This window comes from Pollicipes pollicipes, unplaced genomic scaffold, assembly GCF_011947565.3.
Source record: "Pollicipes pollicipes isolate AB1234 unplaced genomic scaffold, Ppol_2.1 Scaffold_6578;HRSCAF=7798_pilon_pilon_pilon, whole genome shotgun sequence".
NCBI lineage: Eukaryota > Metazoa > Arthropoda > Thecostraca > Pollicipedomorpha > Pollicipedidae > Pollicipes > Pollicipes pollicipes.
This window is the reverse complement of record NW_023596901.1, coordinates 101,061-120,889: the sequence shown is the minus strand read 5'-3', so window position 1 is coordinate 120,889 and position 19,829 is coordinate 101,061. Positions and strand designations below refer to the sequence as shown.

General features: G+C 54.0%; 3 protein-coding genes across 3 annotated transcripts; 1 reads left to right on the top strand and 2 right to left on the bottom strand.

Annotated features, from left to right (window-relative positions):
- Nucleotides 1–1,432: 1,432 nt before the first annotated feature.
- LOC119107005 (uncharacterized) lies at nucleotides 1,433–2,831 on the bottom strand. The gene is made up of 2 exons (XM_037230352.1): nucleotides 2,709–2,831; nucleotides 1,433–2,078 (listed from the first exon to the last, which is right to left on the bottom strand). The coding sequence occupies exon 2, from the start codon at nucleotides 2,027–2,029 to the stop codon at nucleotides 1,514–1,516; it is 516 nt and encodes a 171-aa protein (XP_037086247.1). The 5' UTR covers nucleotides 2,030–2,078; nucleotides 2,709–2,831; the 3' UTR covers nucleotides 1,433–1,513.
- Nucleotides 2,832–3,228: 397 nt separating this feature from the next.
- LOC119106997 (integrator complex subunit 14) lies at nucleotides 3,229–10,420 on the top strand. The gene is made up of 10 exons (XM_037230342.1): nucleotides 3,229–3,342; nucleotides 4,980–5,172; nucleotides 5,532–5,702; nucleotides 6,080–6,313; nucleotides 6,693–6,803; nucleotides 7,358–7,496; nucleotides 8,130–8,221; nucleotides 8,745–8,856; nucleotides 9,465–9,676; nucleotides 9,983–10,420. The coding sequence occupies exons 2-10, from the start codon at nucleotides 5,008–5,010 to the stop codon at nucleotides 10,205–10,207; spliced, it is 1,461 nt and encodes a 486-aa protein (XP_037086237.1). The 5' UTR covers nucleotides 3,229–3,342; nucleotides 4,980–5,007; the 3' UTR covers nucleotides 10,208–10,420.
- Nucleotides 10,421–13,307: 2,887 nt separating this feature from the next.
- Nucleotides 13,308–18,558, bottom strand: LOC119107001 (lachesin; the record flags this gene model as incomplete). Its single annotated transcript, XM_037230346.1, is given in 6 exon segments — nucleotides 13,308–14,059; nucleotides 14,707–14,845; nucleotides 16,108–16,233; nucleotides 16,463–16,633; nucleotides 17,137–17,344; nucleotides 18,437–18,558. Coding segments are annotated over 6 exon segments (1,199 nt in total), but the record flags the coding sequence as incomplete, so codon positions are not given.
- Nucleotides 18,559–19,829: the final 1,271 nt, after the last annotated feature.

Sequence of the window (19,829 nt, the reverse complement as noted above, 5' to 3'; positions counted from 1 at the left end):
CGCATGAATGCATTTATTAAACCCCGCAAACTACATGCACACCATCCAATGGCGTACCGTCGTCTGGCGCATGACGCATGATGCCGGATGACTGCAGGGAGACTAGCAGCGCTTCAGGTGACTCAGACGCATTCGCTGGGTAGTCGGGATGCTTTGAAGTTGAGTTGTTGTTTTAAGTGACAAATGCTGACGCAAAGTTACTCGTTTCACCATTTTTTTCTTTTTTTAGGACAACCTTGAGGTATAAGCCTCGTCCGATTGGTCTTCATAATTTAGCAACAACGCAACCACTCGCAAGTGTCTCACGTCATGTTTTGACTTGATAAAAACGACGATATTCCTTCTGGCTTTTCATTGCTAACCTTCACTGACTATAGCCAAGGCGATGACAATATTCCAGCAGACCAACCTGATCAGATGGAGGATTTCATAAAGCATTGTGTGGTGTTTGAAGGTTCATCCCACTGACCGCAAGTATCGGCCATGAACTGAATGTCTACTTAAAGTCGCACAGGTCGCGGTGGTGAGAGAATACAAGCGTCGGCTTCGAACCTAAATTGCGGCAATCGCTATCACTGGCAGGTGAAAATATTTCGTTTAAATCTAAGGCACAACCTTTTGCTTGCTGTCGCGTTCTGACGAGACGTTTCCAAATTGCGACGAGGACATTGACGTTAAGTCTTTAACACAAATTAACAGAACTGAAACCAATTGAGACAAAACATAAGTACATCATTACCGGGGTTGTAGTTTCCTATTCAGTTGAGAAGAGGGGCCAAAGCCCCCCCCCCCCCCGAACTTGGGCACCAGCCTCCTAACTTTGAGAAGAAAATGGGCCAAACCCAGCAAGAAACCTGTTTCTAAACCTGTTGGCATATTTTAAGGGTAGGTTTGTAATTTTTCATTGTTCATCCTCCCCCAACCCAATCATCAAGCAGCCAATCGACTTATGTTGTGAAACTACACCCCTGCTCAGTACCGTAGCGGACAAGCAGTTTGACGCCAACACAAGCATCAGGCGAAAAACTTAAGCGCGAGGAACCCAGCCAGCTGGGGTTTAGACGACAAGGCATACCAAGTTATTTAGCGTCGCCATATCACGTCAATCACGGTACAGAACGCGGTCACGGCCAATCGCGGTACAGTACCATATGATAATAGGTTGCGGATTTAAGCCTTTACCATTGTGAAGTCAGTCTACCGCTGAGGCGCGGTATCCACACCGCGCGGAACACACATTGCGGGCCTGGTTCGGGGAAATGAGTGCACCTCTTGGGCTGGTTGGTTATTGAAATAACAGACGTCAGGTACAAATGCACTACACAAATGGGACTTCTCGGTGTTTTGGTCGCGCAACTGCCTACTTGTCAGTTTTCCAAAAAAGTGTGAATACACAACGCAGTATCATTTATTACAAAAAACTTGCCAGCATATCAACATACCAAAAGCATCATAAGCCATTGCGATCTCTCCAATCGCAATCTACAATCTGCGGAGGACAAGGCACACAAAATCACGTCGCGTCCAGTTTCACCGTTTTACTCGTCGCTAGTGCCGACATAAAGTCCGCGGGTACGGCGGCCTCCGCAAAGCGAGCCAGGTCCTCGTCATCGCTGCTGTCGGAGCTGCCGTCACCTGGCGCCGCAGCAGCTCCGGTCTCACTCTGGGGCGGCGACAGCGCCCCCAAGGCCGAGCTCGAGGCGTCTGGTGGCGCCGCCCGGCCGTCGCCGGCGGTCGGCCGCCGCTCGCAGCGGCTCTTCTTCTTCAGCTGGTACTTCTGCAGGTCGACGCCAGCCAGCCGGGGCCGCTTGGGCGCCGGCTCAGGCGCGGCCTCGTCGGCCACCTGCAGCGGTGGCGCCCCCGAGAACAGCTGAACACTGCCCTCCACCGGCACTGGCCGAAGATGCTTGCACCTGTCCTTCTCCTTAATCATGCACTCCACCACCTGGTCCAGCTTTTTCCCGACGAACTCGCGGAACTCCGGAGTCGTATCCAGGTCTCTCCAGTCGCTGTCCGCCGAGGAGCTCATCTCCAGTGTCGAAGTTCTCACTATAGCATTTTTACAGGAAGGAGATAGCCTGCAAAGAAGATAGGAGATAGCAGATTGCCAAGTGATGTGGGATAGAAATGATCAAATTGCAGATAATTACAAGATGAGGCAAAAATGATAGTACTTGCTTTCTTTGCCATGAAATTTTGCACCTTAAATGTATCATCTTGCACATTAAATGTATTGTATTGCACATTACTCTTGCACATTACTTCATTGTACATTACTCTTGAGCATAAATTAAATGTATTGCACATTACTCTTGAACATTAAATGCATCATCTTTGCTCACAGTACTGACAATCATCATAATCCCATTCAAAAGATTAAGAAAATCACACTTAACCTTTGGAAACATCCATATAATATTAAATGTTCCTGTTCAAAACACATGTGCAACAGAAACCACAAAATAACATCACACCGCAACATTTTGACCCTCGCTTTGCATAAAACAAGGTGAAAAACATAGTTCCAGTAAGCTTTAAACAATAAGAAATGGCAATCAGCATATTTCAACGTTTGCACTTTCTGCCCTGATGATGGTGCAATACCACTTCAATCTTTCAATGACCGATGACCTGTCCAAATTAACCAATCTTTCTACTAAATACATCATAGGGCACATAACCCCGACCACACCATAGAAGCAGCTTACCTGTTGCCAACCCGCGCGCTCCTACGGCGTGACTATACTCATACAGTCCGATTTCGTGTGAGGAGCACAGAGCCACTGTTAAAAAGCCAGCAACAGCCACGTTAACCATCCACCACCTTCACTATTCCGGTAGCTGCACTGCATGTCAGCCTTACGCTTATTTCAGAAGTAGCAAAGGCAAGGTCCACAGCTGATGATATGGTAGCACTTACTAGGTATGACGTACGAGGTAGATTTAAACCTTGGTCAAGAAAGCTCATTTGATGTCTGAGATATATTTTTCATCTAATTCTATAAAAAGTTATCACATTTTTTTGATTTAGTTGCTTTCATAAAACCGATCATATTGGTGTTTCAGAGTTCAATAATTCTGTCTAATTTGACGTCATCGTAAACAAGAGAGCTACCATCTCATGGCTAGCTTATCCCGTTGTGTTGGTTGCAGAACATGGCGCAGTAGCTTCAATAAACACACATATTGGACGGTGCGGGTGAAGTTCATCAAAAAATATGGTATTAGGCTATAGGGGTGGTCTGTGCGAGCCATGAGGCATTGATATTGGCCGAACTTGCAAGATCGTGCTCGTGTATGCCGTCAAGAGGCAGCTGGATATTACTTAAAGTAGAGTTTTAGGTAACTGGCGGCAAATTTGTCCAGTTTGTTGGTTGGGATGAGTGGGATTGGGTGGTGACTGGGTGGGATGAGTGGGAGATGGGTTTCATGGATTTTTTTCATGATTTGAGAATCATAGGTTGGTGCCTGATTTTAGTAGGAATTTGAATTCCAGAATTGACCAAATTTTCATTCAGTCAGATCGGAATTTGTTCATGAAATTGTCACAAGAGGTGTGTGTGTTTGTGTGAGTTAAGAGTCAGACTTAGTCAATCAGGCCCAGACTGCAAAAATTTATCTGTGGTGCAGGATGGCTGTGCAAATGGCACAGGTAACATCTTTCTGGCATGAGCTTAACTCAGGTCAGAACAATTTGTGCTGTATATTCAATCCTTTTCTTTAAAACAAGCATTTTGAGCATGTTTGTCTGAAGCTCAGAGTGCTCAAGTTCACAGCATATACATTATGAAATGGTTGCTGATGTGCTGCCACTACACCAGACATTCAACATTTCATGGATTTTTTAGTCTGGAAACAAGCCACCTCAGAGTCCTCAAATACAGGAATTAAACTTAATTTATGTTTTATAGTAGGGCAGCCAGTGCATGCATAAAATAAACCTTAAAAAGAAGTTATTCTAGGAAATAAAATCAACTGTTAATTGCCTGGGGGCTAATAAGTTTGTGTTCTATTCTTAAGTTGCCTGTGTATCAAGCTAATGTGCCCATCTGTATCGTGATCACATCTTAGTAGAATCAATTCTGTTGAAATCAATGCTGAACGTAAACTTCATCTCCTTGAGCTAAATCATATCTGCTTCAAAGGTTTGTGTTTCAGCTGGTAGCCAAATTGATACTTAATTTTGCATGATGTGAATCAAAAGATAAGGAGTTCTGGGTGCACAAGGACCATCCCAGTTGGCATCCCATGAACTAATCACCATCAGCAATGAGTTTTATAATCACTGCAATGATTTTCATTGTAGTCTTCTATCCAATGGAAAAAAGGCATAAGTGCCACCAGGTGAATTGTCTAGCAGAAAATTTTTTAGGTTTCAGCAAATCACATGCTTTTGTGCCCAGAAAAATAAATTCATACCAATTTTGAATGGATATCTTTTCAAACTTTGACTTTACACCACAAAATAAGTTATTCAAGCTGTATCAAAGGATGAATATAGCCCCATTTTAAAAAAAATGATGCTCAGGCCTGTTTACCTTTAGATGTCAGATGAGGAATCAAACACATGTTGAATAACAGGCCCCCCAAAAGGACACTCATTGATGCTGCATTAAATCTTAGAAATACTGAGGTAAAGAATCCACCCACTGTCCATGAAGTTGAGAACAAGGGAGAGTGTTGTTTGTTGTGATGAACCTGATATGCTTAATACCAAGTTGACAGAGTAGGATGATGAACCTGATAGGCTGGATACAAAGATGACAGATTAAAAAAATTATATAGATGTACAAGCTCTGCCAGATGTGACAACATCTTGCAAGTCAGTGGGTTTCCCAAACTGTAGAAGTGCCAAACCGTTTTGATGAAGCCCCTTCCCAAGTGAGCTCTGTGCCTTCTGTGCTATATTAGGCATGAGTGATATCACATCCTGTGCAAAAAAGTGATAACCTGCCTCTGTGCTGGTCTCCCATCTGCAGTAGGTGCGGTCAGCAAGCCAGTTTCAGGATGCCGACAGTGATTGGGCTGGATGTGTCTCTGTCAATGAGTCAGCTGGTTCCCCAACCGGATCGTACGGAGGACCCACCCACAGTTCGTCAGCTGGCAATCAAAGGCATTCATGCTCTGCTGAATCACATTCACCACAACTGCAAACTGGAGTTTGCTGCAGTGGTAAGCAGTAAAAGACGGTAGAAGACAACACTGCACCTGCAGGGTTGTCTTTGTACTGAATGACATGACCTGCCCAGGTGTGACCTTCATTGCAGTTGATGTAGAATAACTCATGTGATTTGTTGCACATTATGGCCTTGAAAATGTAGATTTCGGAAACCAGAGGGACAGAGTTTGATTTCCTACGTTGCTTGCCATTTTACCAGTGTGAAAGACAGGCGATCCCATATGGCTTCGGCAGCTGAGCGCGTCGTATAGCCCCATTCACAGCATAAGTGCAGGTATAGCATCATATTTGAGAGTGTGCATTAAGTTAAGTGCCACGTCATTAGACCTATGTCACTTGCTTGCATCGGCAGGCAGTGTACAGCTCCAGGTACGAGGTGCTGGGCTCGTTCACGCGCGACTTTGACCAGCTGAAGAGCCAGCTGTCCTCGTTGGCCGAGTACGACAAGTCCTGTGTCGAGACGGCGCTGCTCGGCGTCAATGCCGTGGTAGCCGAGGAGTGGGGCAGCGGCACTGCCTGCCAGGTCAGCTTGAGGTGGGGTTCAGCCGGTTCTGCTTCCACGCAGGCCGGTCCGCCCGCCCGCTCAGCCCGGACGGGTGGACGCACCGGCCGCCCGCCTCACGCATGCTTCGATGTATCGATAATCGTCAAGTGCACATCCATGCATCGATGTGTCGCGAAATAACATTGACATGAATTACTTGACCGTTATCAGATATCCTTTTGGTTATGTTTGTTTTCGGTAAAGAATTTTCTCCGCTCCCTGCTCTCCGCCATCGACTCCATTTCTCCTACCGCGAGTGATTTTCGGACGTTTGCGCGCGGTCCGTGCTGGGTGACGGTGGCCAAAGGGCATGCGAGCTGACGCTGCCCCGCCTCCCCCCCCCCCCCCTCTGCCAGGTGATCATCATCACGGACGGTAGCATGGGCGTGGGCGAGTCGTCGCTGCGCCACCTGTCGGCCGGCGGCCGGCTGCCGCTGCCCTTCTCGTTCCCCTGTCGGCTGGACGTGGTGCTGCTGGGCGAGCGGGCCGAGCTGGAGCGCCGCGGCGCGCCGGCCGCCTTCCAGCGACTGGTCGAGCTCAGCGGTGGCGAGGGCGCGGTGCACACGCCCGAGCCGCCCCTCTCGGCCAAGGTGCGGAAGCGGCTGGACGTGTGACCGGCGCGACGGTCGTATACCACAGCGCTGGTCGAAAGCTGGCGCTCCGTACCGAGTTGGTGTGTGTGAGGCTTCCTATGGTAGTTACACTGAAGATTATGAAGCTAACCGCACCGAACCTTATCATGCGCATTTGGGAAGCTCATGGGGACCGGTAAGGATGGAACGGTCCTGCTTAACGTGCAGTCGACGATGTTTAACTAGGTCCATGCTCGACCATGCCTGACTCGGTGTGGGATTTACAATTTGCAGCCCGGCATATATTTCTGCGTTGTCAAACGTACCCTCACCGCCGACACCCCACGTGGTTGCCTCCGCCGTGCGGCCGGTTACAGCGGCGCCGCATTGGTTTCAGTCGACGCTGGCGCTGTTCCGCAAGCTGGCCGAGACCAATTACGCGCCGTTCAGCGGCGTGCTGCACTGCGGCAGCCTGTCGTCGCCGGTGACGCTCTGTCCGCCGCCCCAGGTCAGGTCAGGTCAGGCACCGCCGCCAGGTGGCTGTGGCAGCGCCGATCGATACCCCAAACGGTCCTGCTCACGCTGTTTTAGTTGTGCGATTGGGCAAACCCGAGATCTTTGTGTTTGCCTTTTACGGATAACTTCGTTGAAACCTTCCCTTGTCTTCCTCTTTCTTCCTCTTCTTTTTTGAACTTAGTTTTGTTGTGCAATGACAAACAACAAACCTCCGAACGAGTCCGAAACAAATCAGTCGGGCCGTGTCCTATTCTCACCCGAGCGCGTCACTTTTGGTGCTCGATTGCATCCTCTCTTTCCCTATCTATGTATGCGTTCTTCCATCTCTTCTCTCCGTCCTCGACTGCGGTCTCCATCTGATGGCCACAGCTGCCTAGCGTTGCCAGCACCGCCCCCGCGCTGCGCCTGAGGTGGTCCACCTTCCGCTGCTTCCGTCGATGACGAGCGGCCAATGCTGGCGCGTCAAGCCGGGTTTCATGGCCGGCGCGCAGACCCGGCCATTCACTGACACCCCCTCCCCCTCCCCACCCCTCTCCTCGGCGTCAGACCTACAACCGGATGCGCGACTTCGAGGCCGTGAAGCGGACCGTGTCGGCCGACCTGAAGATCTGCGGCTTCCTGTCGGTGGTGGACGTGGCCAGTCCGCCGGCCTACTCCCGACACCTGGTGCTGCCGGCGCCGGCAGGCAAGTGTTGGCGCGGCCGCCGCCGCCCGCGACCAAACGTCGCTAGAGTGGAGCAGCTGGAGCCGGCCGGGAGTGGCGCCACTCTTGGCTGGGAGTGGCGAGCCGTCTCCGCTGGGCGGGCTTTCTGGCGACCCCATGGCGCGGCGTTTAATAGGCGATGTTGTCCTGTGACCTGTCACTGAACGTCTCACGTGACGGCTGTCTTCCTTTCCGGAACAGTCAGCCGACCCGCTCACATAGGCCAAGGTTAGGGGTTTAGGTCCATGTGGGAACCAGCTGACTCCCACGTGAAACTCACCCAGCCGGCATGCATCAGTTCTGTCATTTTGTCATCAGCTAGGTGACCGAGTTTTGCGCACGTGTCCGAAACACCGTTGACAGCCTTGAGGTTAAGACTTACCACGCTTGGCGTATCCCCACGATCTGACAAGTCAATGCCATGTGTGTTTAGACGCTCCTCGACGTGCTCGTGTTTTGTGGCATAAGCTGTCCTTGTACCCGACTACACTTAGTGAGCTGTCGTGGAGTGGTATTGCGGTAGCGGCTTGGTCCACGAATCAGCACCGCCGCCCACCCCTAAACTCCCGGCCACCAGGGCAGCCGTTGTGACCTGGTGTCGCGTGTTGCGCGCAGACGCGGACGACGTGTCGGCGGTACCCTGCTCGGAGGACGACGAGGCGGTCCGGACACCCTGCTTCTGTGTCCTGCTGCACGGCGGCCTCAAGGTCAGGTCACACAGGCCACCCCCGTGACCCGCGTCGGTGTGGGCACCGTCGCTGTGAAGTTAGGTGGTGGTGGTGGTGCCGCGGCACGGAGCCTGCTGCGCCGACAACGCTGGAGATGGACCCGGTTGTACCAGCAGGTGGCGGGCTTCGCGTCGCTTTCGATGCCCCCGGCCAGGCGTCCCAAGGTCGCCAATATGCATGTTGGCTCAGCCCGTGTTAATGCCAGCATCAGGTCCAGGTCGCCTCATGTACAGCCGAGGCCATATGTCGTGTGGTGATCTATGTGCACGGTGCGGCTCTGACCGTACACCTGTTTTCGGTGGCGGACTTACTCCGCTTTATCTGTGAGGCAAGTACGGACTCCGCGCTATCTGTGCAGCAAGTCCGTCACAGAGGCTCTAGCGGGTGATATGTGCAGTTGGTTCACGACACTATAAGTCGTAATATTTCCTGAATCCCTCTGTGACGGATCACGAATCTTAGCCTGGTGGCCTCACACCGCTGTTGGTCTCGGGCCTCACAGCGTGAGAACGCAGCAGCCCTTGTCAACGTGGGTGATGACTGGTACGGCATCGTCTACTCCTGGGCTGACAGCAAGAAGAAGGCCAACCTCATGCTGTCGCTTTTCGAACCAGGTCAGTGCGTGTACTGGCGCTGTGCCCAGACTGCTCACCTCTGCCCGCGAGCTCCCGGTGATTCCGGAACAGAAGTACAGCCGCTCGGCATCGGACGAGATACATAGCGAGCGGGAGGGTTCTGTGACATCTTACACTCGGTCATTGCCGGGGTCAGCCCATCCCGCAGCAGACCGCCAGCCGCCTGCCACCCGTCCTCGCTCACCTCGCCCCGGCTTCCGCCTGTTACAGCCGCTCGCCGCTCGTGCTCGCTCACCTCGCCCCGTTTTCCGTCTGCTGCAGCCGCTCGTCCTCGCTCACCTCGCCCCGTCTTCCCACTGTGATAGCCGCTCGTCCTCGCTCACCTCGCCCCGTCTTCCCACTGTGATAGCCGCTCGTCCTCGCTCACCTCACCCCGTCTTCCCACTGTGATAGCCGCCCGTCCTCGCTCACCTCGCCCCGTCTTCCCACTGTAATAGCCGCTCGTCCTCGCTCACCTCGCCCCGTCTTTCCCTTGTTACAGCCGCTCGCCGCTCGTGCTGGTTCACCTCTCCACGTCTTCCCCCCTGTGACAGCCACCCGCCGCTCGTGCCCGCTCGCCTCGCCCCATCTTCCCCTTTGGCTGACAGGGACGAGCGTGCTGCCGTGGCTGGGCGACTTCACGAACCTGGGGCCCGCCGCCGCCGGCGTCGCCTCGCCCTTCCCCATCAAAGTGTCGCGCAAGCGCAGCTATCAGCAGACGTGCGTCACCTGGATCAAGCAGTCGGGCCTGCATTCGGACGTGCAGAAGGTGCTGCGCCACGCCAGGAAACTGCCCGAGAAAACGCAGCACTTCTACAAGGCGAGTGGTCTCGGTCGGCGCCGTGGAGCCGGGCCGCGGGGCGTGTCTGCGCAGGTCTTTGCCATGTGTGTGTGTGGACGTCCCGCTGCGGTACCGCACGAGCCTCTGGTCCGGCTCGCGGTACAGTACCGCTGGTGCCGCTGGTCCGGCTCGCGACGTGGTGCCGTGTGTCGTCGGTGGGCTGACTGGGCGTTGCTGCTGGCACGTTCGCAATCTGTCACGGCACTTAAGTCTGTGAGAAGCCGCCCCGCTGTTGAGCAGCCAGTCAGCCAGGCGACAGACTGACCGGTGCGCTCGTCCCACCAGGAGCTGAACCGCGTGCGCAGCGCAGCGCTGGCGTTCGGCTTCCACGAGGCGCTGGAGAGCGTGGCGTGTATTCTGGAGCGCGAGTGCACGCTGCTGCCGGGCAACGCGCACCCGGACTGTGCACTGCAGCTGACGCACGCGGCCACGGCGCTGCGCCTCCCCGAGCACCGGCTGCCAGCCAAGCCGGTGCAGCCGCTCTGGACCCGCTTCCAGACCGACGGCTGAGGCCGCCGGCGGCCCAGCTGGAGACGGCCGGCTGGCAGCGTCCCCAGCACGACTGGAGAGGTGGGCCTGCGCGCGCTGAGCGGGGCCGCGGCAGGCCAGCGTTTGAGCCCCCTCATCCCTGCCCCGGACTGCACTGGCTACGTGCAGAGAAGGGTCAGATCGTACTGGAAACTGGCAGGGATTGTGCAGTCTTTTGAGAGCAGCGAGCCCCGCTCCCCCCGCCGCTGTAGAGGCTGATGCGCTGAGAAGGCGCCTCAGACTGGAGCGGCCCTGTGGCTGCTGACCCCAGACAGGTACTGTGATTTCGAGCCGTGTCGTGCTCGCGCGCCTCTGACACACACGCCACTCCCGCCTGCGTGCTGTCGAAGAAGACTGAACATTGGACTCCTGCCACAATCATATCATGTCTATTCTGATGGGAACGTGTTGTCGGAGAACGTGCAGGGAAGGTATCCGGTGGTTGTCATAAAAGCGTGTCATTTTTCATTGCTGTGTTCATCCATCATTTGCAATAAAAGTACTGCTGACAGTCAGTTTGATTTCGCTCATTGTAGAAGCGCACAGTTCCATTGTGTTTTGTCCGGTTCGGTCTCTGGTATCTTTTTGAAAGGTGTCAAATACACACGTTTAGCAGCACATTCATAATTTAGAGGTTATGGCACAAAATGGATCATTATGTACCATTTATACTCCATTAACCTTAAATTTACCATTACAATACCATTACAATACAAAAAACCATTAACCTTAAATTAAAAATAAATTAAAAACCATTAAAAATGTGAACTGTGGAGGTGCCGCGGCATCGGCTCATTTGGGAAAAGTTACCAAGGCAAACAGGATGGAAACGGAACCACACTGATGAGACTGGAGCTTACACACTGAGCTGAATACACTGATCGGCCCAGTCGTTACTTGCTCGATCCACTTTTCTCGCTGTCTCGTTTATCCTTGAGCTTGTTGAAGTACTCGAGCGCGAAGTCCAGTATGTCGGGCGGCTGGTGCAGCAGCACGTTCAGCGTGAACTCCAGCAGCACCTCCCGCAGCTGAGGAGGGGCCGCCTGCAGCTCCAGGCCCATGCGATCGGAGCTGCTCATCACCGGACTGTCGTGAAGTGAGACATCTTGGTCAGTCCACGTGTCGAGGGTTAGTCCATGGATGTATCTCATGAGTGTTTCAGCTTACTCCCACACGGCTATCCGCGTACATACGTGTGAAAGACACAGTCACAAGCGGCTTGCGTGATAAAAGATGGCTTTCAGAACTGGGCGCGAAACGTATGATTTCTGAATCTGACGCCGCGCGTCAGTGCTGCACGCCGTGTCTTAAATCTCTTATTTCACTTCCAACGTCCCTGACTGCTCGGAGAGAGACAACATGGTGGTGTGCGTATTATCGCGTTGCACATGTCTCATCAGGTGACATGCTCTCTGAAATTAGCCCCTGTCATTCGTCACGCTATCCTCTCGCTCGCTTTGTCCTGCGTCCTCGCGACAGCCCGCCCGACGGACGGAGGCAGCATGCGTCGACCATGAGCGGGCCGAGCGGCCCTATGGTGGGGGCCCCGTCCGAGCGTCATGCACACACCCCGCAGAGGGGTTGCTGTATATGAAAATCCTTGGCGAATGGAACCCCAGGTGCATATAGTCCTACCCCACCGTGGTCCATTCTCATTCATCCCATAATGCTGAAAGGACCACGACTGGCCGAAATGGCTGTAATCCAAATAACCAGGAACCAACGTGCTCTTTCCCACGGCGCAACAATATTCGATGTTAATTTGATGACTTCTTTTTTAAGGTTACCGATAGTGTAGTGGTTAAGCTGCGCGTGAGGGAAACCAGAGGTGCAGGGTTCGGCACCTTGAGGTGTGCGCCCCCTGCCAAGGTAAGGGACAGGCGACGCCAATGCCTTTAATGCTACGCGACGCCCCGTGGCCTCAGCAGTCGGGCGCGTTGGAAAACCCGAATGATGCATAGTACCTTTTTTACATGTGGCTTCGGTCCTTCTCACCTTTATTGTGTGCTGGTGCTGCTTTTCGGGCCGTAGGTTACTTTCTGATGAAACAATTTCAGAACTGATATAATCGTATATCTTCAGCGCTTTAGAAGGAAATCAATTTTGGAGCGAACAATGTTTCGGGCTCATAAGTGTTAATTAGAATACATACATTTTGACCTTTGACCGCAATTTAAAAGACAAGAAGTGTTTGAACACGTTGCGCAACCGAAGTTCTTAAAAATAATGTTCTTCCACGTGATTAATAAGTTGCCTTTCCTTTACTTTTTGGAGGCATTGACGCAGAGTGCTAGCAAAATTGCTGAATCGGCTACCTTTTTCACCCTTTTACGATTATGAATGCAAACCTGTAGTCTTCTCAATATGATACGTGATGCCGATCATCCACTGCATTTTGTCAGTCGTTCAGCATTTACTATCACGGACTCGCTGTTTCCCACCGAAATATTCTAGCGAGTAGCACATGCCAGTTAAATTCGGAGCGGCAATCCCTCCCGAGAAGGGCAGTGAAGCGTATGGCCAGGCACATGGATAGTTTGTTTAATATAGGTATGATGTAGTCGAGGAACATGCCCCAGGCATATGGTGTCACGGCCGTACGCGAGCGGGCCCAGCCACTCGCCACGCGCCGCGTGACCAACATTATATCAGCTAACCGGCCTCACCCCTCATCGCCGGCCTCTGTGCCTCGAACCATCCCGTGGCCAGGGGTTAGTGGTGGCAGACTCCGCCAGCCGAAACTAGGGTCTTACATATGGGCGGTGCTTTAACAATGAACAGGTACGTATCGACTATCGACGGTTTACCAGAGCTGAAATTTCTTATCAAAGGGATGCTGGCGCTCTTCGCTTGCTGCTGTCTGAAATATGATCTGTTGCTGAGATGAAAAGTGCTTTAGTTAATAGATAATTCGCGATGAAATATGACACCACTCTTTCTTTGTGAATGGGAACGAAATATCGACACGCGTCCCGCACGTTTCCGAGTCTCTTGTAGCTGCTCTTTTTAAAGTGGAAAAGGTTTCAATAGAATATTCTGGATCAGTTTCGAATATCAGATATATTCTAAGAAACATGTGACAACGTTTATTGCCTGCTGACAAACTTGCATTTGCAGTCTCTCGTGCCGTGACCTGGTGTTGCATGCGAATTGAATATGGTTATAAAGAACATCTCGAAATGCATCACGCAATTTCAGCTGGGCAGTAGTCTGATCTTTCACGGTACGTTTTGTTTGAACAGACCTCCCACCTCCTCCCATTGCTGACATTCTTATACCGAATAAATAATATAGCGCCAACATTTGCCTACTTTCGTCGCAGGTGACGGGACCAGCCGTTTGAGAGGGCGAGCAGGGAGGTAGTGCGACAGCGTTCAACTGGTGCGAGGGCCGGTTGCTGATCAGGGAGCGAAAAGGGCGAGCCGGACAGCGACAATTAGCAGCAGCGCCGGCCTCAGACGGTCGGCCACTGCCGTCGTGCCACCTGCCGCCGGGTCCGGCCGGCGCGGCGCCGCTGTGGTGCTGGTACTAGTGCTGGTGGTGCTGGCGGCTGCTGGGGTGCGGCCTCTTGGTGACGGCTGTGGCCGCTTGGTGACCACGCTTGGCCGGCGCCGCTGCTCTGGCCGGCGCGGCGCCGGCGTCAAGATGGCCTGCCGCGACGGTGGCGCCGTCGGTCGCGCCACCTCGCTAAGCCGAACGTATCCCTCGGCCCGAGAGATGGCGTTGCTGGCGATGCACGTGTACAGGCCGGCGTCGCCGGGCTGGAAGTCCCGGATCCGCAGGGCCACGTGCGTTTTGTGGCCGCTATGCGTTTCCCGCATCACATATTTCAACCTGAGAAGTTGACGGTGCACGGGTCAGTTTCGGCTACGTGCACGGGTGCAGTGCACCATCACACCGTTGAAATGTCCCACGCTGCTCCACAATGCCTGCCTTTTCCAGGTCGCTGCGCGGCCCGCCCCTCTATCCTCAATCGTCACTGTGTTTTAAATCATCTCAACCCCACGTGTTGCCGTGACGAGCTGCGGCCGTTTGTGTGATCTTGGGCGGGGCGCCCTGGCGCGAGTCCCACCCCGGCGTCCGCACATGCCCGGGGGAGGTCCCATACCCCTGAAATGGTTTATAGTGCCGAAAGCACTCGAATTACGAGCAAGCCAAACCACTGTGCACGACACTTAGGTACATCTAACTAGCTAGTATGGTGTATAACTTCATGTACCAAACTTGCATCTCGGAAGGGAAACGTGTCCTGGTGGTGATGTGACCTGGATAGGTACTGATCATTTTCTGAAAAAAGTACGTGCCCTAAAATACCTCTTCACCCAGTCACGTCTCTCCACACAAAAAAGTCTCTCCACCTGGGATACCCTCGCGGCGTGTCAGCATCTCTGGGTGTTCCCAGTGCCGGAGGAGTCCGTGACGAAGTGCATGAGTCCCGTGCGGGCCGCGCGGACTGCCGGCCGCGCGGCGGTGGAGCTTACTCGTCCGTGTCCAGCGCCAGGCCGCCCTTCAGCCAGTAGGTGGACGGCAAGGGGGAGGCCTCGATCTGACACTCTAACGTGACATCCGAGCCGCGCGGCGCCCCCAGCATCTGACTGGAGATGCGCACCACAGGCGCGACTGCGGGAGGAGGCCTCGTCAGACAACGCACCGGCTGGCGGACGAGCCGCGGCAGGAAATGTCACCGACTGCGGCAGAGGGAGCGCCACCAGCTAGCACGCCCAGTGGCGCTTGCCGATCACGGCAGGGACCGCCAGCAGACATTCGCAACACCATTCAGTCGCTACTACCATTGACACTGCTGGAATCGGACCGCATGGTAACGTCGGTTTTTGTAACTTTTTGTCGTTGTTGCAATGAGATGAGACAAATCCGCATAGTCGGTCAGATCTGGCGTCGATCGTGGGCGAGCACGAACACAAGGACATCCACGTTTGTGTACACATTCCATACCAGCAGCGCATCTGAAGAGACTAAACACGTTCCCCAAAATGTGCTCCGTGGTGGATTCTCTTCACCACGGTTGGGTTTTCCATGGCACGCCATGTTCATGTCTCTTAACACACAGGACAAGCTCGTGAGCTTAAATGGGCCTTTTATGCGAGTGACCACGCATCTCTGTCGGCGCCTGATTGCTCGCGGGTGGTGAATTCCTGCTACCGCGCCAAGTGTGCCTCATCTGTATCAAGGGACTCAGGTTTGTGCCATCTGTATCATGTATCCGTGTCCGTATATCCGTAGGAATTCAGGTGTGTCATTGCTGCTGCGTCGGGTATGCCCCAGCTGTATCAAGGGATTTAGGTGAGTCACTGCTGCTGCGCCTGGTGTGTCCCAGCTGCATCAATGGACTCAGGTGTGTCACTGCTGCTGCACCGGGTGTGTCCCAGCTGTATCGAGGAGCTCAGGTGTGTCACTGCTGCTGCACCGGGTGTGTCCCAGCTGTATCAAGGGACTCAGGTGTATCACTGCTGCTGCGTCGGGTGTGCCCCAGCTGTATCAAGGGACTCGGGTGAGTCACTGCTGCTGCGCCTGGTGTGTCCCAGCTGTATCAAGGGACTCAGGTGTGTCACTGCTGCTGCGTCGGGTGTGCCCCAGCTGTATCAAGGGACTCGGGTGAGTCACTGCTGCTGCGCCTGGTGTGTCCCAGCTGTATCAAGGGACTCAGGTGTGTCACCGCTGCTGCACCAGGTGTGCCGGTGCCCCAGCCGTCCTGCTGTGTCCCTTCTCGCGACCCCGAAGCTGCCGGCCGGTGCGGCGCGTCGGTGTGACCCAGCCTGTACGGTGTCGGCCTCGGGCTCCGCCTGCGGGCACTCTCCCGACCAGGGAAGCCGGCCGTGCCGGACGAGCTCCATGAGCTCCGCTCGGCTGCACGCGTCACTCACAGGCCACGTTCACCATGATCCTCTTGCTGATGGCCGGCGGCACCTCGTTGCTGGCGATACAGAGGTACGCGCCCGAGTGGTGGCGCGTCACATGCACCAGGTGGAGCCGCTCACCCTGCAGCTCCGCTGGCAGATGCGGCGAGAGGGTGCGGATCAGAATGGGTTGAAAGACACACAGATGAAAGCCGCAGCATTTTGAAGACACCAGGCGCTACGCCACCACATGGAACGCTAGCTCAGAACGCTCATCAACCTCACCGTCCTGAAACGCACTCCATTCGACCTTTTTGACGCCATACCCGGCGTGAGTGCGCCTGGCGGCTGCCCTGACCGGTTGCCGTGCCGGCGGGCTCACCCGTCTGGAGGTGCGCGTGCGGCGCCGCGGCCGGGATGTGCCGGCCGTCCTCGCGGCGCCAGCTGATCCGCGGAGCCGGGTCGCCATCGGCGCGGCACGTCAGCGTCACGTTCTGACCCGCGTGCACGCTGACGTCACGGCTCGTGCCGGCGTTGTCGAACATCGGCGGGACTGGGAACAGACCCGAGCCGGGCACGCGGACGCCGCGATGGAGGCGGCGGCGGTCCGTTGCCGTCGCTGGCTGAGAGAGCTAGGTGGAAGACCATTTTGGTCGCGAATCTGCTGAGTACCTTACAACGGTGGTAGGTAACTTCCTAGCTCCATGGTGTAACGATGAGATTTGGTAGACCGTGTACCATTGGTAATGGTGCTGATGGTCTCAGGGTGGGGGCCGCGACAAAGACGGCGGCGAATATCGTACAAAATGCATTCCAAGATCGGCGAAGGGGTGGTTGTTTTAAAGTAGCTCCTCGCTGTCTTCACGTGCGATAAGTAAGGCAATGCTGTGCCTTACTGTTTGCCGCGCCAAAATCACCACCCCAGGACAACAAACACCGGGACAGCATAGATGACCATTATGCCGCCGGGTCCACGTGAGGGTGTTGCCCAGTGGCGCCCCCTGCCGGGTAGTCCGCCCCGCCCACAGCCAGCCCGAGGCCGTCCCCATCACGCACCTCGCACGGCGATGCAGCCGATCTGCTTCTTCATCAGCACCGTGTTGATCTGGCACATGTAGCAGCCGCCGTCGGAGGGCTGCGCGCGTCGCACGTGCAGGCTCCAGGCGCGGTGCTGGTCGTGCGTCATCGAGATGCGCCGGTTGGTCGTGATGGTGCGCTTGTGCAGCGTCAGGATGGTCTGGGTGTCGGCCTTCAGCCAGCCCACCTGGGGCCGGTCAGAACGCCGTGAAAGGCCAGCCGACGCGGCCTGGGCGCGGGAGGCCCCCAGATAGGGGAATGCCCGCTACTTTTCGTAGCTTATTTAGCATCAGTTCACTAATAATTCAATTTATTTACAATTATATATGCTACAATTAATTGACATCTTATAAATAAGTTGTATATTTATATAATATATAGACCATATAAATAAATCATAATTATATATATATATATATATATATATATATATATATATATATATATATGTATGTAATATAACAATTAAAAAAAAAATCACACACAAGTCACAAACAATTACTAACTAAATAATAGCAATCACTCGACAGCCCAGTGTCAGCGGAGATCACTCGTAAACAGGCTGAAGACGGCCGGCCCGGCGACAGATCCCAGAGACACCCCGAAAAGGACTGGCAGTCACCGTACGGCCTCTTAGCAGCTGCTTCCGGCCGTCCATGCAAATACCAATATGTTGCGTCGACCCCTTGCTATCCAAGCCACGTGCAGGATGCGACTGTATGTCGTCAGGGAGGTGCCCAGATAGTGCTGACACCGTTCATGCCACTATCACTTGAATAACGCCCACAGAAAATACGGCTCGGGAACTGTCTGAATCACGAGTCGGATGTCCATACTAGTCTTGCGCGCCACAATACTGCAGCCTGTAACAGTGCTGGACGAGAAGCCACTTGTAGTCGACATCGTTGCGCGGCTATCGTATCCGTAGACGTGGTATAAAAAGCATGCCGCCTTTGCTCGGTGATGAAACAGCACATCCGGGAGCTGTGTGTCAGCCTTTGCCACAAACATCACCACCAATCCTATAGGAGGTGAAACTTGCGAAAACTTATATGGGCCTAGAACAGACCATACCACGTTTTGACACCAGTTCTTCATAGACTACGTTCATCGACTCCGTGTTGAGATCAGACGCGTTAACGAAGAACGCTGGTCTGCTCAAAAACATTCAAAGTCCCGCCGACGTTTCTCACACCCAACACAAGGGCTCTATTACCAACATCTGTGTGGGTCATAGATCTGCCTGGGGCCTGCATGACAAGCTGACGGGCGGCCTCACCTTGTAGGGCCCCAGGCGCTCCACACTGCAGGTCAAGATGGCCTCCCTGCCCTGGGCCACGGTCACATTCTGAATCTCGCCGACGAACCTCGGCTCGTACTCGACATCGAAACCGCTGTGTCCTGCGGGGAGGGACGTTATCACCCGCTGCGTCCTGCGGGGAGGGACGTCATCACCCGCTGCGTTCTGCGGGGAGGGACGTCATCACCCGCTGCGTTCTGCGGGGAGGGACGTTATCACCCGCTGCGTCCTGCGGGGAGGGACGTCATCACCCGCTGTGTCCTGCGGGGAGGGACGTTATCACCCGCTGCGTCCTGCGGGGAGGGACGTCATCACCCGCTGCGTTCTGCGGGGAGGGGAGTCATCACCCGCTGTGTCTTGCGGGGAGGGACGTCATCACCCGCTGTGTTCTGCGGGGAGGGAAGTCATCACCCGCTTAGCCCTGCGGGGAGGGACGTTATCATCCGCTGTGTCCTGCTGGCAGGGAAGTCATCATCCGCTGTGTCCTGCTGGGAGGGAAGTCATCACCCGTTGTGTGCTGCGGGGAGGGAAGCCATCACTTGATTATGAAGGTTTGCCGGCAAGCCTACCAGATGAATGGCATTAATTGTTACAATTAACATTACATTCCCGGAAATGGTCAATAGGGCCGTGAACGTTGTGATTAAATCGATAGAGTCATGCAGCGTGATCCCAAAAACAAACAAAAATTGCTTACAGTGTCTCGAAATTGACCCGAAATTTTTGTAATTGCGTCTCGGTAAGGGTCAAACCCCGCTTTATTTCCTGAACTAAATACCTCATATTGTTCCAAGTTACACTTGTCTGCCATGAAAGAACGATGAGAAACTGTTCCCGCATTTTTCAACGCCAATTTCTAGCGGTTCATTTCTCTTTCGGTCCGTAAATGTGAAGGTCTGCCGGTTACCACCCCCTCAAGAATTCTGTTAATGGTTTCCTGACCGTGTCGCACATCGGAAAGTGGTCTTTGGCCACGGACGGTGCGGTCCATTTTCGACTTCATGGCCTGCGACAGCCAGGCACTGACCTATCACTGGGCCAGCTCAGCAGCAGTCACAGCTGGCGACAGAACTAGCCTGATTGGCAGGGCCAGTCTGAACTCCTGACAGAATGGAATGACCCCAATTTTCCCCAGGCAGTTTCATCCCCATCTGTCCACAGGTTCGTCCTGATCTCTCCCCAGATCCGTCCTGGACCCTTCACGGGTTCGTCCCGATCTCTCCAGCCGAGGTGTATCCCGATCCATCCGGTCAAGCCCATCCTGACGCTCTCAATCAGGAGTGCCCTGATCCACCCAGTCAGACAAACAGGTTATATTACACAGGGCTCAGGTACCACACAGGTAATTACCGCTCAAGACAGGCCTATTTTC